Raw genomic sequence first — 26,000 nt, forward strand, 5'->3', positions numbered from 1 at the left:
GGAAGGAAACAGGGATCCCAAAGAATCCTACCAGGTTCTAGCTCTTTGTACCCATCTTATCATCCCAGTCTCTTGAATTCTCCCCGTTCTGTATTATTTCTGTGATGATTTCCTTCTCTCCCTCCTTTCTTCTCTAGACTCATTAGTTGTCGAAATTCTTGAATTAGTTCTCTGTTTCCTCCTTCCTTCCTTCTCCCTCTCTGGCTTTCTCTCCCTTCCTGCGAAATATCCTAAACTTTAGTTTCCAGGACTTATGATAAAATTTCAGATTTTGGTACTTACATTTAAAAAATTTTTTAAAAGTAGGCTCCACACTAGGTGTGGAGCTCAATGTGGAGCTTAAACTCACAACCCTGGAGATCAAGAGTAGGATGCTTAACCAACTGAACCACCCAGGACTCCCCTACATTTTAAAATTCTAACAGCTCTTTCTGGTACTAGCTTTCTGTTTTCATAATATTCTATTCTTATTTTATATAATCTATCTGAATATAATAATTATTATTTACAAAGACTTAATTTTTTAGAACAAATTTTAAAGAAAAATTGGTAAGACTGTATAGAGTTCCTATATACCCTACATTACATTAGCATCTATTATAGTTAATAAATAAATACTGACACATTATTATTATTACTATTATGAGAGACCATACTTTATTAACTTAGTTTTTGCCTAATATCTTTTTTCTGTTCCAGGATTCTACCCAGGACCTCATATTCCATTTAGCTGTCACATCTCCTTAGGTTCCTTTTGGCTCTACCAATTTTGCAAACTTTCCTTTTTTCTGATGACCTTGATAGTTCTGAGGACTACTAGTCAGGTACTATCTAGGATATTTCTCTACTGGAATTTGTCTTAGCATGCTTTATTGTTTGTTACTTTGTTTAGGCTTGTGAGTAAATGCCAGTATGCACTTTACTTTTAGGAATTAAGTAGGAAGTCAACTGTTTCCATTGTTTTATATACCAAACTTCAAAGAATCCTCATTTCTAATACTTCCCATTAGAACTGCCAACACTAACTTTACAGCTGCTCTGGAATCCTGCTAAGAGAATAGAGAAGAGTATCTCATTTCTCTACTGTAGTCTATACATAGCCCCTCATTCTGGGCTGTGGTTTCCTTAGTCTGTTTCTACTTTCTGGCTTTAAGAAATTGGTAATCACTTGACATTAATTTTTTTCCATTCTTCTCTACCATTCCATTCATGTGTTAATTCCCTTTAAATTTCTATATTTTCACTTTAGAGGAGTTTGGTACAGAATGGGAGGAGAATGTATCTATTCAGTCTGTCAGCTTTTACTTGATGACTCTATAAATCTCCTTGTTAAAGAAAAATAAAATTCCTCCTATATAAAGGAAGTATAAATGTTTACTGACTCATAATTATAGTTTTGATATTGTTTGTAATTCTTTTTAAAAAAATTTTTTTTATTAAAGATTTTATTTACTTATTTGACACAGAGAGAGAGAGAGATCACAAGTAGGCAGAGAGGCAGGCAGAGAGAGAGTGGGGGAAGCAGGCTCTCTGCTAGCAGAGAGCCCAATGCGGGGCTTGATCCCAGGACCCTGAGATCATGACCTGAGCCAAAGGCAGAGGCCCAACCCTCTGAGCCACCCAGGTGCCCCTGTAATTCTTTTGATATGGATTTAATTTATATTCCTGTCTGTGATTTTATTAAAGCTTCTAATAAAACTCAGTCAGGAGTAGGGTCCCCAGAGGAAAAAGAATTTACCCATATGAACCATTCATGAAGGGACTATGTCATGGGCAGGTGAAGGGAAAACACAAGGGAATAGTGAGGCACCAAGAACAAGCAACAGAAGGATACCCTTACAATCTCTAGAGAAAGAGGGACAAGGCAGGGAATAGCATTATGGGAGGGAGGTAGGCACTCAAACTATGGAGAAGAGGCCATCCTTCAGAAGCTGTAGTATACAGGTATAGTTGCTGTGCTGAAGTGGACTAGGGAAAAAATATACTGCCCACTCCTGGCAGTATAATCCACTGGCCAGACTCAGCCAGAAAGCTAGTCAGGGATGGGGACCCAAAAGATGCAGTTTGTAGGAGTCAGAGCAGAATGGATTGAGGGGTAAAGGTAAAGGGTAGATAGAGAACTGTTATTAAAATGTAATGTTTTCAAACAGACATTTCTCCAAAGGGACATATAGATGGCCAAAAGACACATGAAAAGATGCTCAACATCATCAATCATCAGGGAAATGCTAGTAAAACCTAAGTGAGATATGGTCTCACACCTGTCAGAATGGCTAAAATAAAAAAGATAAGCAATAACAAATGTTGGTGAGGATGCAGAGAAAAGGGAACCTTCATGCACTATTGGTGGGAATGCAAACTGGTGCAGCCACTGTGGAAAACAGTATGGAGGTTCCTCAAAAAGTTAAAAACAGAACTACCATAGGATCCAGTAATTCCACTGCTGGGTATTTACCCAAAGAAAACAAAAACACTAATTCAAAAAGGTATATGCAGCATTATTTACAATAGCCAAATTATGGAAGCAGCCCCAGTGTCCATCAATAGATGAATGGATAAAAAAGAGATGGTATCTATAAACAAAGGAATATTATTCAGCCATAAAAAGAATGAATCTTCCCATTGGAACTACGTGGATAGACTAGAGGGTATACTGCTAAGTAAAATAAGGCAGTCACAGAAAGACAAATAACATGATTTCACTCATGTGGATTTTTTTTTTTAAGATTTTATTTACTTATTTGACAGACAGAGATCACAAGTAGGCAGAGAGACAGGCAGAGAGAGAGAGGAGGAAGCAGGCTCCCTGCTGAGCAGAGAGCCCGATGTGGGATCCCAGGACCCTGGGATCATGACCCAAGCTGAAGGCAGAGGCTTTAACCCGCTGAGCCACCCAGGCGCCCCTCATGTGGAATTTTTATTTATTTAAGAAAGAGAGCAAGCACGCATGTACTGGACCAATGGGGTGGAGGATGCAGAGGGAGAACGAGATTCCCAAACAGATTCTATGTTGCTTGTGGAGCCCAATTCAGGATCCCAAAACCCAAGATCATGACCCAAGCTGAAACTAAGAGTTGGACACTTAACCAACTGTCCCATCCAGGTGCCCCTCATATGTGGAATTTAAGAAACAAAACAAATGAACAAAGAGAAAAAAAGAGACAAATTAAGGAGACAACTACAGAGAATAAACTGCCAGAGGGGAGGTAGGTTGGGGAGAGGTGAAACAGATAAAGAGACTTAAGTTTACACTTACTGTGATGAGCACTGAGTATACAATTGCTGAATCACTATATTGTATACCTGAAACTAATATAACACTGTATGTTAACTATATGGAATTAAAGTGAAAAAAATTAAAAAATCATGCAGCTTACAACAAAAACCTAGTGTTTCAGAAATACAGTTCAAATACTGAATATTTCTGATTTGACAAAACAAACGAAAGTAGCAACAGGTAATGTTGGGTATTATTATGTATAATGATCCTAATTAAATGTAAAAGACTACTAAGTGTCCTCATTCTCATGAGTACTTTTTAAAGGGGAACAATAACATGTAGCCTATGAATCTAAAGATAATCAGGGCCATAATGCAAGTTAAGACAAACTTGAAGACTATGAATGTAAAATAAATCATAAACATGGAAATTTGTTATTATAATTAAAAATCTATGTCAGATTGTATTAGACATAGAACAGTGGTAACCATTGGGTGGCAGTGACTGGGAGGGAACCTGAAGAGCTTTGGGGGTACTGGTAAGATTTGTTTCTTCATCTGGGTGCTAGTTACACAGATGTGCTCACATTGTGAAAAATTCACTGATTGCTGGGTACACTTATGATTTGTGTTTTTTGTGTGCATGTTATATTTCAACAAGAAAATTATCAAAAAAATGATGGTAGCCTTGAATACAACTAAAACAAAACCCAAACCAGAAAACTATTGTCAATGTATTTTTCTGTCTCTCTTTAGGCATCCTCACTAACAAGGATTTACTAGAACAGCTAAAACAACGATGAGCATTCACCAGACATGAAAGGCAAATCTTAGCTTCAAGGAATTTGTGATCTGCTTAGGAAAACCAAATATTTAGACATGAAATTAAGAATATTAACAAGTAACATATCAGGCTATGAAGAATGCTACAGCAAAAACAGCTCCAATACTGACATGTAACTGATTCTTACTGGAAGGCCTAGATATAAATACTCCTCAAGTGCGCTCTTTCTATTGGAGATAGGTCATCTGGGCCAAGTAGACCAAGCTTCTGGTTTCAGAAGATGCTTCAGTGTTTGCAGTGGCTGGGTAAGGGGAGACTGAGTAGTGCCCCCTCTTCTGCTTCAGTGGGACTAGCCCTGTTTTATGATTTCTGTGTTAATTTTCATTAAACAAAATGATTTTGTTCCTAAATGACCTTGAAAATGACTATGCTAGAAATCTGACCCTAGATTTGTATATCTCGATTGATGTATCTTACAGTGGAAAAAATTTTAAAAACCTCTGAAACTCTAAAAATAAAACCCATTCTTAGAAGGAAATGAAAATTACCTGAAGTAAAGGGATAAAATCCTCCTGTTCTAGAGAGTTGGAGCTGGGCTTTGCTAGAAGACAGATAAACTTGGAGGCATCATCATGATGGTCATTCAGCAACCTATAAAAGAGACAATTGCTTAGGAAGGTGGCTACTGTGAAAAATGTCTACAATATCAACAGTTGATAATTTCAGCCTCACCGGAAAGCCATTTAGATCCAGAATCAGGTTCTCTCTTTTCAATGATTTTTTAAAAAGGGAATTTTTTCCATGCTCTTAATTTTGTCAAAGGGACACCTTCATAAAAGCTTAACAAAATGGCTTACTATTTTTGTAAAATGCTTCTGGGGCTGATACCACAGAGTTAACTGAATTCAGGTAAAAATACACTTGAGGGAGAATGCCTATTCAGGTTTGGCACAGGACATCCAGACCCAGAACTCCAGAGCTACCCACCAGCTAGCCAGGAGAGAATCCATCAGCTGGACTACTATGAACCACATAAAGCAAAAACGTCTGTCTGTCCGGGTTGGCAGACATATTCAGGGCCAACCAGATAGGGGGCTTTTGAAATTAGATTTTGAAGGACCAGGCTGAAAAAAAAAGAATGAATGCCCTTTTAAGTCTTTAAGCTTTAAGAATTCCTCATGTCCAGCTAATTACTGGACATTTCCACTTAGTAACTATACTCTGATAAAGTCAAAATAGTGATTGCTTCTTGGCCTTTTGGCTAACATCAAGTGTAGCAAAGTCAAAATATTGAAACCAAAATTATTTTAAAATATTTTTTTAAATTTTTTATAAACATATAATGTATTGTTAGCCCCAGGGGTACAGGTCTATGAATGGCCAGGTTTACACACTTCACAGCACTCACCATAGCACATACCCTCCCCAATGTCCATAACCCACCAACCTCTTCCTACCCCCCCACCCCCAGCAACCCTCAGTTTGTTTTGTGAGATTAAGAGTCTCTTATGGTCGAAACCAAATTTAAAATCTTCCTTTCAAAGTCAGTCCTTTTCATGGACATGGATTTTTGTTAAAGGTGGTACCATCCCGAGTTATCTGCGTTTGAAATTTTGAGTCATTTTGAACCTATTTCTCTTCCTTATTTTCTCCACACCCCATTAGTCTCCACATTTTCTTGATTTTCTTCTTTACTCATGTATTGAATGATAATTGTGTGCCACATACTATGTCTGGAGCTTACAGTCTAGTGAGAGTGCTACACTAATAAGATGATACTACTATGTGACAGCCACGACAGAAATAATAAGCATGGGTGTCACTGAAGGCCACAGGAGGTCAGTGAGATTCCCAAAAAGGGGAAGCAGGAAAGAAGGGTGCTGTGGGTCAAGAGGGTTGCATGGACAAATCCCTGGTGTGAAAGTGCATGGAATATTTTGGTACTTACAAATGCGGTGATGGTAAGAGAAGGGGACGTGAGCATGTAGGACTGGATACTGGAGGTCCTTTTATGTTAGGTCAGGGAGCCTGGACTTTAGCCTACTCCACAGAAAAATTTTAACTTGGACAGTGACAAGACCAAATGTGCTTTTCAGAAATATCAAGCAAGAATTCAACCAACCTGAGCGCAGATAGTGGCAGTGGGAGATGAAGAGAAAGGGTTGAAAGGAAAGGACATGGTAATTGATGGGTGTGGAGGAGTAAAAAGGAAGGGAAAAGTCCATGATGACTCCCAGGTTTCTAGCTTGGACCTCTAAGTGCTTGGAATACAATATTGGAATATATGAGTCCTTAGGAATATTTCCTCAAGATGTTTTATTGAACCCATTCACTCTTTTCTATTTCTAGTGTACCTTTAAGTCCGGGATCTGACTACTTCATGCTGACACTGACAGAAGGGAAAAGGGTCAAAATAGAGTTCAGTGTTCATCCAACCTTAAAACATAGACAATTCATTACAAAACATCTTTTGATTATACAACTTCCCTTTTCAAAAATGTTCACTAGCTCTCTACCACTTATACGAATAAGCCTAAATGCCTAAGTTGAACATTTGAGGCCTTCTGTAATTAGATGGGAGCCTACCTACCTACCTATCTTACCATTTTGCAAAAGGAAACTTCCACTCCAGGCAGCTGGCCTGATCTACTCTTCTCTAAGTAAGTCATGTACATTCTTGCCTCTCTGCCATTTCTCTCATGCGATTCTGCTCTCTTAGAATACCACCGTCCCCCTAATAAATCCACCTCTTCAAAAAGCCTTCTCTCAGAACTAAATTCTTTACTGATCTTTGTACTGTTTAATTTATGTGTATTATATATACCACTGTACTGTTAGTTTTCTTTTGTTTTTCTGGCACCTAAAGGGCAGACACAGTTATAAATAGGTCTTTTCTTCCTTAGCATCCAGTACAGTGGCTTTCATACAGAGGGTTCTCAAAAAATGTTTGTTATTTAACATATATATACTTAAACTGACTTCATTTGTGATTATTTTTTTTAAAGATTTTATTTATTTATTTGACAGAGAGAAATCACAAGTAGATGGAGATGCACGCAGAGAGAGAGAGGGAACAGGCTCCCAGCTGAGCAGAGAGCCCGATGCGAGACTCGATCCCAGGACCCCGAGATCATGACCCGAGCCGAAGGCAGCGGCTTAACCCACTAAGCCACCCAGGCGCCCCTCATTTGTGATTATTAAAGCTACAGTATATTAATTCTCCTTATCATTCTTTAATATACTCAAGGCCCCTAGAATTAAATACATATACATTTCAAAAAAAGATTAGTATGTAATAAGTGCTGGAAAACGATCAAAATAAAACAGTGGGGATTTTTGGAAAGGAGCACTTTTATAAAGAAAGGATGGCACAGATGAGAGATACTCAGAAGATAAAGGCAAATCAAGAATAGCTCTTTCCTATCAGAAGCATTAAGAAAGAAAGAAAAGGTGAATTATGATTTTCGCCAATGATAGTGGCTGGTGAACTCTATATGGAAGAGAAAAGGAGAAAAATAAAAGCTGTGAAAGCTGAAGAAGGTAAACATAGCTATTCTAAACTGTTATCTTCCAAAGCTCTTAAAACAAAGTATTATTTTGTCAATAAACAAATGAAATGCTAACATTAAAATACAAGAGAAAATAAAGCATAATAAAGCTGGAAAATATTACTGTTTGAGAGGAGTTCTGCCACAAAGCTGGTAATCTAGGAACTCAAAAAGGCTGTGGACCTATGTCTTACCCCCCCAAAAATATCAAGACTGCAAGAAAATAGATGCCAGAGTGTAGACAGGAAACAGGCAATGGGACAGGGGAATGAGGGAGAGCAGGAGCAGGGGAATAAGAGTCTAAGAGGTTTGTCTTCAAACAATTAGGGAGAGGGCTAGGGAGCCTCCACCCCATGAGCACTGGGATAGCAGGGAAATTATTTCTTGTTATTTGGTGACTTTTACCTTTGACTTTACAAGATTACATAGAGTCTATTATTGGAGCAAGTCAGTTTGTGTATGTATATACCAATATGTTTAATTCTGTGTTTATCTACCGGTCATTTTTCATATTTGAAAATTTAATGTACTATACTTGTGCCCAAGTCATTTTATGCAAAGTTTAAAATTTATTTAAAAATTGCAAAAATAACACTATCTTCTTCAAGGTCAATATGATAACTCAAACCATCATGCCTATGAGTTGCTTAGTCTCCCCAAATAGCCATACTAGGGTCTATTTTAAAGCACCCCTACTTTTATTTTATTTTTTAATTTATTATTTTTTCAAGATTTCATTTGCTTATTTGACACAGACAGAGAGAGAGAGAGAATACAAGCAGGGGGAGCAGCGGACCCAGGGAGAGGGAAAAGCAGGCTCCCTGCTGAATAGGGAGCCCAATGTGGGACTCGATCCCAGGACCCTAAGATTATGACCTAAGCGGAAGGCAGACATTTAACCAATTGAGCCACCCAGGCGCCCCATAAAGCACCCTTGCTTTTGAAAGGCATTTTAAAAACCAAGAAACAGACTCTTAACTATAGAGAACAAACTGATGGTTGCCAGGGGGGAGGTGGGTGGAGGATGGGTGAAATGGGTGATGGGGATTAAGGAGTATACTTGTTGTGATGAGCACAGGACGTCATATGGAAGTGTTTAATCACTATGTTGTATACCTGAAACTAATATTACAGTGTTTGTTAACTAACTGGAATTGAAATAAAAATTAAACTAAACTAAAAAAGACATCTCAAGAGCATAGAAAGGAGCTCCCACGAGAGGGCGCTCCAACCATTTTAGTATGGGGCCATAAGCTAAAGCTTCAATATAGGTAACATACACACTTAACTATTCATAGAAATTTTTTCCAAATGAGAAAAAAGACAGGGACAGTTGCCCATGCTATATGACTTCATAAGTAGTTTCCTGTAGTTACCTAAAATGAAGACTTGTGCTTCATGTCTTTTTTCCTCTTTCGCCTTTTGCAGAAATACCTTTTCCCGAGAGATAAAATTAAGATGATCCATCTCAATAAAAGAACACAGCTGTTGTGGTGGCTGCTGCTGCTCTACCCAGCAAAGCAAATGTCCACCCTAAGTCAGTGACTTACGGACTAAAGACACCCCCCTCCTCAGGCTGTTATTCTAATATTATGCCATTTAGCTGCAGGTACATCAAGTTGATTAACAGTTTTCCTTTGCTATAGTCAGCCTCAGGCTCACAAATGTAGGGTCCTAGAATATTCAAAATAAGTTAAAATATAAGTAGTTACAGTCTTCTTTCTGGGTTGAATCCCTTATAGAACAAGACTACTTTCTTTTTTTCAATCTCCCAGCTTGTTCAAAGTTTTCTCTTAAACAATTGTTGAGAATTCTAACTCACTTCTTGCTGCTTTCAAGCCTGTTAGATGACCAATAATTCTGATCTCAATGGCTAAAGACACCTCTGACAAGAGCTGTGCTGTATCTCTATTGTTTCTTCCCCTGGTTCATTCTCCAGCTAAGGCCTTTTCATGGCCTGACACTTACTGGGGTTAAAGAAGCTAGTGGAATAAAAGTTAGAACATGTATACATTTCAAGTTCTCGAATTCTGCTACTGTTACATGGTAATTTAAAATAACAGTAATAATTAATAATAGATAATTGGACCACTCAGCTGAAGTCTTGACTTTACGGGTGGGAAAAGGAGAGGGAATCCAAAATGACTTCTTTACTGTTCAGGCCCTAGGCTCTATTTTCTTCCTGTAGGTTCTAGGCTGTCAGAAATACCAGTGATAAATACCCTAAGGGCAAATGTCAGTTCTTCTGCTGGTTCATTCCTATTAGTTAGTGTTTACATTATTTCTAGCCTCTAAAGAATTCCCTTACTTTTATGACTACTTATTCACACACATTTTTAAAAAGGCATTTCTTAGATTTTAACCAGCAGTTTTCTACTTGCTATAGAAGAGGTAGAATGGTGATCACAGCACTGACTTTGAAGTATCATCTAGATGGTGTAAGAGGAATGATTCTCCTAGGGTCCTTTCAGTTCTTGGTATTCAGATAACTTAGAATTACAATTTAGAACTTACAACTCAGAACTTGTAACAAAACCACTAAAATTTACCTGGTAAACGTGAAGCATTTTAACTTTTAGCTTTGGTGCATTTCCTTAAAATAAGTTCATGAACTGGTAAAAGTTCTATATACTCTGATCACTGTAGTTCTAATATAATGCAAGAAGAATTTGGTGAACTCAACTTGCTGATAAATTTTAAAAAATAAGAACAAATTTATTAATCACCAACTATGTTCTTAAGCATTATACTATTAAAGGCTTTTATTTATTTATTTTTAAAGATTTTATTTATTTGCCAGAGAGCAAAAGTGAGAGAGGGAATGAGCATAAGCAGGGGGAGCTGCAGGCAGGAGAAGCAGGCTCCCTGCTGAGCAGGGAGCCCAGACCATGGGATCATGACCTGAGCCGAAGACAATCACTTAACTGAGTCACCCAGGTATCCTACTACTAAGGGCTTTTAGGTAGCAAGTATGCTGAAGTCTACTGCTCTATGTTGATTTTAAATAATAATGATGATGACAATGATGATAACAGGTGAAGAGCATTTCCCAACAGTTTACTAGGAAGGGTAGTTAGCCCAAAAAAGGTGAGGAGAACACATGTAAAAAAGGCTGGTCAGTTGAAAGAAGTAGGAGGGCAAGCTGTGACATTCTCTTACAACGTGTAAGTATTATCAAGAAATCACTTATAAAGAAGAAAGGGAGAAAAAAGAAAAGAAGTAGTTCAAAAAACTCATCAGAGGTAAAATAGGTAAAGGGGATTACGAGTATGCTTATGGGGGTGCCCATGTGGCTCAGTTGTTTAAGTGGTAAAGCGGCTACATTCAGCTCAGGTCATAATCCCATGGTCCTGGAATGGAGCTCAAAGTCAGTTCCCTGCTTAGCTGGAAGTCTGTTTTTCCCTCTCCCTCTGCCCCTTGCCCCCACATCCCCTGCTCATGCTCTCTCTCACTCTCTCGAATAAATAAATAAATCTTAAAAAAAAAGGAGTATACTTATGATAAGCACTGAATAATGTATAGAATTGCTGAATCACTATATTGTACACATGAAACTAATATAACACTGTAGGTAATTATACTGGAATTAAAAAAGGGGGGGGAGCCTTGTCAGGATATATATATTTGTTTCTTAACTGGAGTTTCAAAGAGTGATGATTAAAATCTACTAGAATTCAGTTACTTTTGATAAATCAACTAGATATATTTTAATGTGGATCATGAGGATGAAAGCTGTATTTCTCACATGACACAGGTGGTCTGCTCCCCGTAAAGGAGAGTCTTTACTTTTATGTCACTGTTACCAAGTCAAATCCTAAGACCCAAATTTAACAAGCAAAACTAAGAAACTTTCAAAGAGTTACTAGAAAGGCATCTCTGAAGATCTCTTTTACTGATTAGACTTGTAAGATAAAGACCATGGAAAAAATTTCTGTGTGGTTATAAATAGTTGTGAATCACTGAATTTTACTTGTTCAAATAAAGGAAAAAGGAAATTAATAAATAAGTAAAATAAGTGACCTTAATAAAGCACATTGTGAAAACCAGACAATTCTTTGCCTAGCCCCGTAGTGACTTTCCTCATATACTTACTTACTTTCTCATATACTTACTTTCTCCACATGGCAATGAATGACTGTGCTGATACAAATCCTGTCCTCTCTCCCCCGGCAGCCCTAAACATGGGGGCTTTCCAATAGAGAGGACAGCCACAGAGCTGCAAATAAAACACAAATACAGTGTAAGTAAAGGGGCGGTGAAAAGGTGACAGAGCCAAACAATGGGCCCTTGTGGCTTTTACCCTTCGTGCCACAGTGGACAGAGGGCCCCTGAAGGCGCAAAACTGGGGCAGAGGCAAATATATAAGCCATGGTAGATTCAGAGAGAAAGAGGGCCAACAATGAAGGAAAGGGAAATCCATTTACCTTTTCTCCAAGTTCATTTACGTGATGTGTCTTTTCCTTTTCTGATAGTTAAAGCAACCAGTCTCCCTTCCTACCACTTGGTTGGTCACTTGGTGTTAGTACACTCTCCCACCCATCTCTTCTTTGATTATTATGTTATTAAGCTCCAGGGTCAGGGAGAACTGTAAAAGCCTAGACTGTTTAAGAAAATAGCTATCTACCTAAATTGTTACAATGCAGATACAAGGTTAGAGATAAAAATCAAAATGCTGGGGCGCCTGGGTAGCTCAGTGGGTTAAGCCGCTACCTTTGGCTCAGGTCATGATCTCAGGGTCCTGGGATTGAGTCCCGCATCAGGCTCTCTGCTCAGCAGGGAGCCTGCTTCCTCCTCTCTCTCTCTGCCTGCCTCTCTGCCTACTTGTGATCTCTCTCTGTCAAATAAATAAATAAAATCCTTAAAAAAAAATCAAAATGCTAATCATTTATTTATATATTAGAAACTACCACAAATGGCTACATATTATAAAAGCCTTAGGAGGAACTGGGAATGATTATAAAACTACAATATACAACTACAATACTCTAAAAGGTATTTTTTTTCCTTTAATAAAAAACTCTTTTTCAATTGATTATACTCTCACAAGAAAAAGTTCTTACCAAATTTACCTGCTTTCTCCCTAGAGGGAAAAATTCTTTTGAGTAATAACAGTATCTAATAGTAGAGAAGTCTCCAAATGTTCCCAATTTTGTACATGCATGTAAAACATATTCCCAAATTTGGAACCTTTGAAGGAATTATATCTTGTCATAAAAGGTACAGACACAGGATCCTACAAAGGGAAGCTTTTCCTTTGGAGAATGACTGGATGTGAATCTATACTAGGTTCTGGTGACCCTGCTCCTGGTGTGAGGGCTCAGTGCATGGGGAATCCCACAGAAGCATGAGGACTACCTGGTCTGAGATTATGAATCTGAGTTATGCTGAGAGAACAGCCAAAGGCTGCTGGATTCACTCTGGAGATGAGGATATGGACGGTGAGATTCGAGCAGAGGGAGGTAAGTACTGGGCAGAAATAATAGCTAGTCCTGCCGGGCCACTAAATCATGTTAGGCAAACAGGGTGGAATTTAAGATTTCTTAAGTCCAGAGGTCAAATACCTCCACTGAGGTCAAGAATGAGGGAAAGGTGTTGCTTAGCAACCAAATGGATTTTGTTTATTGTGTAAATTATGATTGCCTAAGTACAAAGCTCACAATTAATATACTTTGGGTGGTAAACTGTCAACTCCACTTTCCAATCCCAATCTTCCCTTTCATGCAGAATGGTAGTCTGCCAAGAAAATGCTCTTAGATGTGACAGGCAATTGGCAACTGCTAAGAAAGCTTAAAACAATAGTCTGTATTGTAGAGGTGGGAGTGCAGAGCCCCAAACAGAGAAAGTAAGTACAGGGAGAGATTGGAACTGGCTTGCCAAAGTGCTTGAAATTCCCATCAGTATAGTTACTCAATGATTTTTCTGAATTGGAAGACTCAGGAATCTTCCAGCTCAACCTTGGGAAGTGGTCACCATGCCTTAGCTAAAACACTACCAGGGACTGAGTGTTTATATAACTTTCATTCCCTTGGATTATAGTCTTTTTCTCCAGAAAACTGTTAAAATGCATACATACAAGTTCCTAAGGAGTAGTAAAAGTTGGTGAGAGATTGACACATACATTTATTATGACTCAAAGGCAAAATCCCAAGATATAAGTTATAGAATGGATAGGTTTTAAAATAGATTGGGTGGCGCCTGGGGGCACAGTCAGTTAAGCATCCAACTCCTGCTTTTCACTCAGGTTGTGATCTTAGGGTAGTGAGATCGAGCCCTGCATCAGGCTCTGAGCTCAGGGTGGAGTCTGCTTAAGACTGTCTCTCTCTCCCCCTCTACCCCTCCCCTTCATGATCTCTCTCTGAAAATAAATATATCTTTACAAAAATTAAAACAGACTGAAAAGGGCTGGCCTATTTTTCTCACAGTGGGGTACCGTAAATAGCCACGTGTTAGGCAGGCAGCATGAGGGTTATTAGCTCTTGGAGAAAATGCCAAAGGAAAAAAATGCAATGTAGACATTACACTGTAGCTATTTAAAAAAATGTACAGCTGGTTGTATCTGCTTAAAACCAAAGAATTAAGAAAAAGGGTGTCAGAAGATCAATAAGAACCTAAAAAAGTAAATGATATTAACCTGAGAGCAATAGAATAGAGTCTTTAATAACAGAGGAGAGAAAAAGCCAGTGTCAAGACTTTTTTTTACAAGACAAGTGGAGATATGGAGGGAGATACAGAAAATGGGTTTAGGAAACTCAGAGGAGGAAAAGTCAGTCTATGGCAATCAAAATTGCTGGAGCAAGGAAAATCCAACAACTATAATTTGACCTAAGGATGGCCCAACAACATTAACAATCGAAAAAAAGGCAATCTAATGAGTCACAGAGGAGGAGGAGATGATTATCCAATACCTGCAATGTTCTTTAACATTTAAAATGTCTTATGCCTGTTATTTCATTTGATTACCACACAATCCCCATGCAGAAGAGGGCAGGTATTTTCAGCCCATTCTACAGATGAGGAAATAAGGGTACAGAGAAGCTGCCTTACAGGACACAGGCATGATAGATAGCTCAAGGCAGTGCTACCTCAGCCAGAAGAGAGAAGCTGATGATCTCTTAAGTTCAGAAGACACTTTCCCTCTTCTTCTCAACTTTCTGCTAGCGGTTAAAACTCCATGGTGAGTCTTCTGATTTCAAAGACAAATGCTTTTCTTTAAGATGTTATTTATTTATTTGACAGAGATCACAAGCAGGCAGAAAGGCAGGCAGAGAGAGAAGGGGAAGCAGGCTCCCCGCCGAGCAGAGAGCCCGACACGGGGCTTGTGATCCCAGGACCCAGGTACCACGACCCAAGCCAAAGGCATAGGCCTTAAGCCACTTAGCCACCCAGTCACCCCGACAAATGCTTTTCTTAGTGTTCCTCAGTGTATGTTCCTATTCTGCTTTTCTCTCTCTTAGATTCATTCTCTGTATTAATTTCTTCTCCCTTATCACTTAAAGCTGTGGGAAAAAGTACACATTACACACTTAGAATTTAATCAGAAATGGGTATTAATGTCTCCAGGGCTGTTTGAGGTAAAAAATGAATTAGGTAAACTTCAGCAATAGATGCAGATTTCATAAACACAGTTTTCTTTGCACTTCAAAAAACAGACCCCAGTCTCTACAGCTACACTCAAGTGTAGCCTGCACTAAGAGTAGACTGCAGACTCAAGCTGGCCTCCCCAACAGCTTTATAGACTACAAGAATTCTGAGACCGGTTCATTTATTGCTCTACCTCTCCCTTCATTGTCCCTTAAAGGCTGTCTTTCTTCTCCTCTACCTACACCCAACTTGTCATGAGAATATAAGCACATGCAGTGCAAATGCTATGGGCATAGAGTTCGCGCTCTGGCAGAGAAGACCGATGCACACAGGAAAAGAGAACTGAAAACAGGATGCTTAGTGAGTTTTAATAGACAGCCATAGCCAAGTAAAAGCTGGGTTAAATGGGGATTAGTTAAATGCAAGAGATGATGACATAAATCTGTTGAATGCTAGAGGACCACTGAACCATGGAGCAGGGCAGGGCTACAATGAGACAAGGGCAGAAGGGCCACAACAGAAGGGCAGAGACAAGGCTGTGGAAAGGCAGAGGAGAACAGGATTCTCAGTCAAGCAGGGAATATTCAGAGGAGGAAAGCTGAGCTACAGGACTTGTATTCCAGACAGAACAGGTGTGGGTCTCACTTGGATCTGCTCTCCATTTGTGGTGTACCCACCACAGCACCAGGAACTATTATGTCCCTTAATTGGACAGTTTCTCCTTGTCTGCCTGCCTGAAGCAATCCATGAAACTGCCTGTTTCTCTTATCCACACTGTTGGCATGTTAGAAATAACCTTGTTTGGCATTTATGCAGTTAACATGTTATCTCTAAATTCAGATTTCCTTCAGCCTTACTAAATTCTGTCTCTTGGATTTTTTTTTTTAAAGATTTTATTTATTTGTCAGAGAGAGAGAGGGAGAGAGAGTGAGCACAGGCAGACAGAGTGGCAGGCAGAGGCAGAGGGAGAAGCAGGCTCCCCGCGGAGCAAGGAGCCCGCTGTGGGACTCGATCCCAGGACGCTGGGATCATGACCTGAGCCTAAGGCAGCTGCTTAACCAACTGAGCCACCCAGGCGTCCCTGTCTCTTGGATTTAGATTCATAGTACCACCTCATTCAGATAATTTACCATCGTGGCTCATACAGTTGTCAATTTCTCAAAGTTTTGGGTAAGAAAATACCAATGCCCTGAAAGAACCTGTAATTTATTTGGGTGGATACTGATTGGAAGTTAGCTAACAGTATATTAGCATATGCTCGGGGGAGATAACATATGGTAGAAACAGCACAATGCCAGGAGTTAAGAGGACTAGCCTCCTGACATGTGCTAGTTCATGAATTCAGGTTAAGTACTCATAGAACTCCAGTTTCCTTTAGTCTAAAATAGACAGGTAATAGGTGAGCTGTCATTTCTGCAATGAGAGTTTACTTTTCATCAGAAATATCTAAGGGTTCAACAAGCAAGTTCTAAGATGGGGGGTGAAGAAGGTGGGAATAAAAAAAGAATTCCTTTTGTTTCTCCTAAAATCACTCCAATTTACAAATGAACTATTGGGACTTCATCAAGACAAAAAACTTTTGCACAGCAAAGGGAACAATCAACAGAACCAAAAGAAACCCACAGAATGGGAGAAGGTACCTGCAAATGACGTATCAGATAAAGAGCTAGTATCAAAAATCTATAAAGAATTTATCAAACTCCACACCCAAAGAACAAATAACCCAGCCAAGAAATGGGCAGGAGACATGAACAGACATTTCTGCAAAGAAGACATCTAAATGGCCAACAGACACATGAAAAAATGTTCCACATCGCTCAGCTTCAGGGAAATAGAAATCAAAACCACCATGAGATACCATCTCACACCAGTCAGAATGGCTAAAATAAACAAGTCAGGAAATGTCAGATTTTGCTGAAGATGTGGAGAAAGGGGAACCCTCTTACACTGTTGGTGGGAATGTAAGCTGGTACAGCCACTCTGGAAAACAATATGGAGGTTCCTCAAAAGGTTGAAAATAGACCCTAAGACCCAACAATTGCACTACTGGGTATTTATCTCAAAGATACAAATGTAGTGATCCGAAGGGGCACATGCACCCCAATGTTTATAGCAGCAATGTCCACAGTAGCCAAAATAAGGGAAAAGCCCAGATGTCCATGCATAAATAAATGCATAAAGATAAATGCATAAAGAAGATGTGGTATGTATATAAACACACCCCCCCACACACAGACAAGAGAATACTACTCAGCCATCAAAAAGAATCTATCTGCTTTACTTTTTTTTTTTTTTAAGATTTTATTTATTTTACAGACAGAGATCACAAGTAGGCAGAGAGGCAGGCAGAGAGAGAGGAAGGGAAGAAGGTTCCCTGTTGAACGAAGAGCCCAATGTAGGGCTCGATCCCAGGACCTGGGATAATGACCTGAGCCAAAGGCAGAGGCTTTACCCCACTGAGCCACTGAGGCGCCCCTACTTTTTTTTTTTAATAAAGGTTTTATTTATTCATTTGAGAGAGAGAGAGGCAGTGAGAGAAGGAACACAAGCAGGGGAGTGGGAGTGGGGGAAGCAGGCTCCCCACTGAGCAGGGAGCCTGAGGTGTGGCTCGATCCCAAGACCCCAGGATCATACCTGAGCCGAAGGCAGACACTTGATGACTGAGCCACCCAGTCTCCCTGCTTTACTTTTTCTAAGTGTGGTATTTTGCTTAACACAATGTGCTCAATAGTTTGATTAAAGAGAAGAATATAAAACAAAAAACCCCCCAAAACCACCAACAGTAACAAATATTCTGAATGTAGGTAGAGAAGAGGGCAGGACGTGACTGGAGTGGGGATTTAGCGACTTCTCCAAAGACATGATGGAAGGCAAGTCTTAAAGGATGAGTGAAGTGGGGGTTGGCAGGAGTGGAAGCTCATTTTGGAGGGGAGAACTGGGAGAGCTCAAATACAGAGGCAATCCTATGAAAGGGCAAATAGGTCAGGCTTAGGCAGGGAATAGTGGTTTGGGTTTTGTCCTCAAGATCAGTAGTATCCAAACTTTAAAATCTTATCCTTGAGGGGAGCCTGGGTGACTCAGTCAGTTAAACATCTACCTTCAGCTCAGGTCATGATCCCATGGTCCTGGGATCAAGCCCTGCATTGGGCTCTCTGTTCAGCGAGGAGCCTGCTTCTCCCTCTGCCTTCTCTGCCTGCTGTTCCCCTTGCTTGTGCTCTCTCTGGCAAATAAATAAAATATTACAAAAATATTATTCCTGAAAGCAGGGGAACTGTCAAAGTGCACACGGGGTCTCAGGTGCTTCCACTTAGTCTGCTACTTGCCCACATGCAACCCCTAGTCTATTAAACCCCTCTGCCTCTTGAAGCACAGCCTGAACCACTGCTAAATCCTGATATGATCTGACTCTTCAATTTATACGCATGAAAATAAAACCCAACAAAACAAAGCGAAGTGCTGCTACAGATGGTGAGCTAGGGAATGCCATGATCAAATATAATCTGATGCTCATGCTCAGTATTAATTGTTCTAGGAGGAGACTGGAGATGTAGCATCCAATTACTAAAGATATTCAGTAGTCCTGGCATGAAAGGCTAAGATCCTAAATTAGAAGCAGTTGGGTATATTGGAAGGTATCAAAGACTTGGTTCCTAGCAACAAATCCATTTTTTTAGAGTAGAATTGGTGTTGAGCTGGCCCAATGGCTCCCTGTCTGGCTTCAGGGCTGAGTTACGATCAATGGGTGACAACAAAAAAAGACATTCATATTCAATACAAGGGAAATTTTTCTAACAAGTGAGGCTATTTAATAATGGAACAGGTTGCTTGGCAAGACAGTGAGCTTCCTGTCACTGAAAGCAATCAAGCAGAGAATGAATTTATGTGTTGATGATGTCATGGATGAAATTCCTATATTAAATGGGAGGATAAAGAGGAAAAACACTAAGGTTTTATTCAAACTTATGAGTTCCATGAAATGGGACCACAGATGGTGTATCAGGATCAAATAAATTTTTTCAACAAGGGAAAAAACTAAGCCATGCTTAAAAACAGAGCAAAGAGGCAGTGGAGAGAGAGAAATTGGGACTGTTAGAGAAAGAGAGATAATACATCAGTTAGTAGTTACATTACCTTTGCAATTTTTCCCATTTCATAGATGTCTGCTTTCTGATCTTCAATATCCATGAAAGCAGTTTCAATTTTGCTTAGAGTCTGTTCATGGTTACTGCAGGCATCAGGGAGTCCTTCAGGAAAGTAGAACTGTGGAATGTTTATGGACAATGGTGCATTCACAACATTATTCACATGAGGAACAACGGAGAGAGGTTGGGGACTACTTGGAAAGGTGGCTGTAGGTTGAAGAGGTGTTCCAGGTTTCTTTTCTGGTTTATTTTGAATCTGGAAGGAAAATGTGATTATGAGACACAAAAATTCTAAACAGCATATATTTCTTGAAAGTCCTGGCCAGTAATAAGAATAGAGACAGTAGAGATCAAGAGCTCACTCTACTGAACAGGGTAAGTTTGCTTCTAGGGAATGCTTATCCATAGAAAGTAAATACATTAATTATCTGTCAATACCAGAGTTTACATAGATTTATGCTTTAAAAATCCGACAGTGTATTTTGTATCTTCAGGTGTATTCTTAGTCTGTTGGAATTAGATCAGTAAATTCTTTTCAAAGACTGTTCATCTTTCTGCACATTTCTACCTCTACTTCAACAGGCACATAGAATAAGTTCTTTTGAAATGCATAAATCTAAAATATATTAGGGGGGCTCCTTTCACCTTCTTCTCTCTAGTTTGACTTTGTCTAGGTAAAATCACCATCAGTCCCTGATGCAGAGAAAGTCTTTGTTAAGAAAATTAAAGAGGTTTAGTTTTGGAACGTCTTTCACCAGGTTGATTTATTTGTCCCGGGGGGCATGCCATTTTTTTCTATGATACACATTTCTCTCATTTTTGGTACACTCCAGTAATAAGCAAGGATCGTGGTTATTAATTTCAACACAGCCAAACTCCCTTCAGAGTTTAATTCATTTACAGTTTATATCATTCCTTTTTCCAAAAAGGATTTGATGTGGTATGCCATAAAGAGACATAAGGAAGGACAGTATATGGGTGGGGCGGGGGGTGGTGGACAATGAAGACATTAAGATTATCTATGATTTAGGGAAAGGGGAAGAGAGGTACACTAACATTCAGGTAGAAGTCTACTTTACCAATGAAGACTAAATTTAGTTTTGAGATTCCTGGCAGAAAAAGCAAAAAGAATTCCATGAAGATTGTCAGAGTTTTAATTTCTTCTCTTAATTTTGATCAAATTATCTATCAAGGGTCATGGGCACGGCCACTTCATAAAATACTTCATGAAGTATGAGAGTGTGACATGACTGCTGACCACCATGAACATACAATATTACTCAAATGTTCATTTTCTTTAAATTATACTAATGCCATTCCTAAAGTCTTAACAATGATTTATCTCTGAGTGGTAGATCTGAATATCATATTTCCTTTTGACATATGGGCTCATAACAGACCTTTAAGCTCAGGATAAAAATCTTGGCTACCCTTGAAAAGCACGAGTACTACAAGAAGATAAGCTTCATTCACATAAATATGTGATGAATATGACTTAATCTTCTCTTGTCACGCATGACCCATTTTTCAGGTTAATATCTGACACTAATACAGTAGAGTCGAGTCTGCTCATATATTAATACTACTGGGGATATAAAGGTCAGTTGGTCATGCCAAGATTTTGCTGCACTATCAAGATATCACCCCTATAAAATAACAGACAAGGAAAACACTGCACAGAGAGAAGTGAGGCTAATGAAATATGAAAAACTTAAAAGAAAACAGTGATGGGGGTGCCTGGGTGGTTCATTAAGCCGCTCGCTGCCTTTGGCTCAGGTTATGATCCCAGGATCCTGGGATTGAGTCCTGCATCGGGCTCTCTGCTCAGCAGGGAGCCTGCTTCCCTCTCTCCCTGCCTCTCTGGGTACTTGTGATCTCTGTCAAATAAATAAATAAAATCTTAAAAAAAAAAAAACAACAGTGATGGCTCTGATGTGATGAGCTCTCTCACAGTGATGAGTTCCGTGACCTCAGGGAAGTTACTTAACATTTTAGAATTCAGTAATAAAATAGATTATAACTCCTACTTCTTGAAGGTTTTTGTGAAGATTAAAGGAAATTACAGAATGTAACTAATACAGGTAAAAGAACAGTGCTAGGCACAGATATGTCCTTATTTTTTTTAAATTTTATTTATTTATTTTACAGAGAGAGATCACAAATAGACAGAGAGGCAGACAGAGAGAGAGAGGGAAGCAGGCTCCCTGCTGAGCAGAGAGCCTGATGTGGGACTCAATCCCAGGACCCTGATGTCATGACTTGAGCCGAAGGCAGCGGCTTAACCCACTGAGCCACCCAGGCACCCCAGATATGTCCTTATTTAAGAAAATGAGACACAAGGCCACATGGTGAGGTTCTCAAAAGGTTAAGCATACTTTGGCATGGTCCTTCAGATGCAATGAGAAATGATCATTTACATTTGTAAAACAAGTTAAAGCTTACAACCACTTTTGACTTAACAAATTGATAATCTGTACATAAACATTTCTCTCTGTTTTAATGCTAAACTGTAAATATTATTACAATGTCCCATGAGTCATAACAGTAGAAACTGTTCCTAAACTTCTATAAGAAGACATATAATTCTTCAGGGGCTTTATGTTTATATGTAAATAGGTCATTTATATTAGTGTCATCCCCCCCTTTTTAAAAATATTTTATTTATTTGACGGAGATCACAAGTAGGCAGAGAGGCAGGCAGAGAAAGAGGAGGAAGCAGGCTCCCTGCAGAGCAGAGAGCCCGATGTAGGGCTCAATCCCAGAACCCTGATCATGACCTGAGCCAAAGGCAGAGGCTTTAACCCACTGAGCCACCCAGAAGCGCCAGTGTCATCCCCTTTTTATTATTCTGTGCTGAAACAGGTCTGTAACTACAAGTATACAGTCACAAAAATTCTTTTTTTGTTTCCCCAAATGTTTTCTGTGGTATGACATCCAGGGAGTTATAACCATAGGATTAAGAACACTGGTGGCAGTGGGGATGAAATCCAATAGTCTAGTGAATATGCACTAGTGAAAAAGCTTTAGGGCAAGGCCTTCTATGTTAACTCTACCTGTTTGCTTCAACAGAAACAAGTAAAAATTGAGAACAAACCCTGGCTATCTGTCAAAGTTTTTATTTAAATGGGTATTCAATGATATAAGCCACTTTGCTTTCCTTAGTGTACTTGTTAACATCAAGCAATTCATTGATAGGGAAGTATTTTTTAACTCTTTGGTTAATCTGATATTTAACAAAATTGATGTTAATATTTAAAAGGGAAAAGAATGCATTTATTTTGTACTTTTATGTGTTATCAATTTACTTTTCACTGAATTCAATAGAAGACACGTAATTTAAAGTAGCTTCATAAAACTAGCCCTTTATAAATACTATAGAATAACACAGTTTTATAAAATTTGGAAGATTTAACAGCAAGTTTGACACTCATTTTGAAAAAAACTTTTTTTTTTGAATAAAAAATTTTTGAATAAAAATTCAAATTTAGAAACAGCATTAAAATAGAACTAGCTGGGGAAAGTATCTCAATTCTCCATTTTCGTTTTGGTCTAAAAACATCGTATCATTTAGTATCCTTATACTATTATGTCACTGTAGCATTTTCAGTATTTGACCATTTTTGACCTGTTTTTAAAAATAAGCAATTTCATATGGTTCACTCAATCTGAAATTACTCTAGGTCATAATAATTATGAAACTATGGTTTCTTGCCAAATTCTGGGTGGCCATCATTTGTATGACCCTTGATTCATACTGTATTCAAGGTAAGGCAAATTGGTAAAACACTGGCCCTACAGAATACGCAAGGAAGCACGGATTCTGCAAAGTTGTCATCACAGGCAGAAATGACTCAGTATCACAGCTTGCTGAGAGAGGACATTTCTTTTACAACCCAGAAATTAACTGCACTCCTTTGTTACCTACATACATTATATCACATCCACACAACTCTCTCTACATATAATTAGTTCTTCCTTCAAAAGAAGATTACCAGGACTGATACTTTAAAAACAATTCATTACAGATGTATATATGTTAATACAAACATAGTCTATTGATTCAAAGGGCAAAGAAGAATTTTAACACAAAAATTCTAGTTTCTCAAAGATACTTCTATTAAATTTGAAATTGTACGATACTTGTTGAGGTGTAATTATTGTCTCTAAAACTGGATTCCCTCTCTACAAGACAAAAATGTGAGTACTGTACTTCAGGTCCAGAAGGTCTATTTTTAAACCTGTTGGAATCTCTCTACAAATAGCTTTCTGCAAATAGCTGAATAGAGGACACAGATTAATTCCTTGATCTAATATCAAGTGAGCTATAAAATTATTTGTAAGTTAGTTCACTGGGTGGTTTTATTAGTAATAAAAATATTTTAAAAGAAACACCCAAGTTCCAAACCTGTGTCTGCTGAAATGACTTCAGCCGCTTCTTAAACCGTGACGGGAGAACAAAATCACAGCCCCTTGCCAGGAAAGCTAATTCTCCCCTTAAATCCGGGTCCCTTCGTAGAGATGTTTCCTTGATCATCATCTTTGAAAAGTGAATGTTTACTTAGCCACTGTCCAGCACACTTCTGAAGATGGTCGGATTTAAAAAGTTGTCAATCTTGTCAAGTAGAAAGTATTTTCTTCAAGTATTTTCTTCTTATCTCCAAAAGAAATTAAGTTCAAGCATTGTGCTCTCCCAGTCTCCAGGGACCACAATCCATGCTTGTACTGACATGCAACTGGTTCCCAAATATAGCCAGTGGCTCCCAATACCTGATCATAATTTTCAAGTTAGGAACACGCCTGCAGTGGGCCTGTTGCTCCTTGTAGATAGCTTTTTGTTAAATTGACCTGCACATGTTGAGAATACAGAGCCTTCTGGGAAAGGAAGCACCCACTACTCTAGCACCAAAGTTAGAAACATTACAGCTGGACCTAAAAATAGCAACTTCTCAGATAATGCTAACTTCTTAAACTCAGAGTATGTGAGATATCAATCCACATAAATCAGTTTCTTCTCAAACTATTAGAAAAAGAACATGGAGAGCATTTTTGGTTTTGCTATTTAGTATTTTATGAAAAAAGAACAAGCTACACTTCAAATTTCAATCTATCATTTTAAGAACAGTTTTTAAAATTTCTTCTTTGAAGGGAAGCAAATACATAAAACTCTCTAGATATAGCCAGTGCAAATATGGAGAAAAACTTTCAGCCTCAAATGGTAATATAGAAAGAGGTCTGTTGATCTTATATTTTAAAATCAAATCCTTTTTTTCTGGTTTGTGTGCAGAAGCCTATCTTAAGTTATCCAACATACTTTGCTGGAGTGATCCTGGATCTGGGCATATCTGAAAATTTTTTGTCAAAGTGTGGGTTAAGAAAGTGGAACAACTGGGGGCACCTGGATGGTTCAGTTGGTTGGGCGTCTGACTTTTGATTTTAGCTTATGATCTTGGGGTCATGGGGTCAAGGGTTCCTTACCCAGTGCAGTCTGCTTAAGATTCTCTCTCTTGGGGCACCTGGGTGGCTCAGTGGATTAAAGCCTCTGCCTTTGGCTCAGGTCATGATCCCAGGGTCCTGGGATGGAGCCCTGCATTGGGCTCTCTGCTCAACGGAGAGCCTGCTTCCCTTCCTCTCTCTCTGTCTGCCTCTCTGCCTACTTGTGATCTCTGTCAAATAAATAAATAAAATCTTAAAAAACAAGATTCTCTCTCTCCCTCTCTTTCTGCCCCTGCCCACACTTGCACACTGTTTCACTCTTTCAAAATAAATAAATTAATAAAATCTTATTAAGAAAAGAAAGTGGAACAATTGAATGTCGTAAGAAAGCAGGTTTAGATATATGTGAGTGAAATACGGCTACAGTAAAGGTAAAAAAGATGAGCAAACAGCAATGACATAGTAGTCTTGAATTTGTGACACTTTCTTCTTTAAGGAGATTTAAAGAAATAATCTCAAATTTAAAAAATATTCTATTATTTTGTTATACACTAAACATCTGCCTCATATAGTCATTTACAAATAAAACTTCAAACATCCTCTTCAATCTTCATTTTTGATCACATCATTTAATCAATATTTATTTTCTATTTCTAGAAAATATGAACCAAACATCATTACCAAAAAAACCCCCAAACGAAAAATAGCTCATAACGCTCTTCTACTGAACTTTTGTCAAATTTAGTGGGAATTAAATTCTTTGGATTTCCATTGTTTCCTTCATTTTTTTTTTAAGATTTTATTTGTCAGAGAGAGAGAGAGAGCAAGCACAAGCAGAGGGAGTGTCAGGCTGAGGGAGAAGCAGGCTCCCTGCTGAGCAAGGAGCCCGATGCAGGACTTGATCCCTGACCTGAAGATAGATGCTTAACTGACTGAGCCACCTAGGTGCCCTGATCTACATTGTTAAAAATTTATTTCCTTCCAAACATTCTGACGCTTCATGATGTGTACATTGGGCTTATATGTCTAAAACCTATAGTTTTCAAATTTTTTTCTTTTTAAGCTGTGGAATTCTCCACTCATACAAAATCTTACATGAAAGCTTTCAATATATAGTATGGTTGACAGAAGATTATGGATGAAATCACTGCTCTAATACTTTAACTTGGGCTCTTCCGTTCTACCCAATTTCCTCTCACTGGGCTTACAAGGTAACTCTGAGCTCTAGCTTTCCCTGATTTTCTTCCTACACTTTTGCCTAGAATAATTTTTTACTCCTTCATTATTTACCCC

At 38.7% G+C, this 26,000-nt stretch overlaps 1 protein-coding gene across 3 annotated transcripts in view; it reads right to left on the reverse strand.

The window, feature by feature from the left end:
* Nucleotides 1-26,000, reverse strand: part of PPP2R3A (protein phosphatase 2 regulatory subunit B''alpha) — a 202,712-nt gene that overhangs the window by 97,501 nt on the left and 79,211 nt on the right. For all 3 annotated transcript variants that reach the window (XM_044252310.1, XM_044252309.1, XM_044252311.1), the window contains 3 exons: nt 19,264-19,530; nt 11,664-11,767; nt 4,552-4,654 (listed from right to left, as the gene is read on the reverse strand). In XM_044252310.1, the coding sequence (XP_044108245.1) occupies nt 4,552-4,654; nt 11,664-11,767; nt 19,264-19,530 (474 nt within the window). The remainder of the gene's footprint in view (nt 1-4,551; nt 4,655-11,663; nt 11,768-19,263; nt 19,531-26,000) is intronic.

Source organism: Neovison vison, chromosome 6 (assembly GCF_020171115.1).
Source record: "Neovison vison isolate M4711 chromosome 6, ASM_NN_V1, whole genome shotgun sequence".
Lineage (NCBI taxonomy): Eukaryota > Metazoa > Chordata > Mammalia > Carnivora > Mustelidae > Neogale > Neogale vison.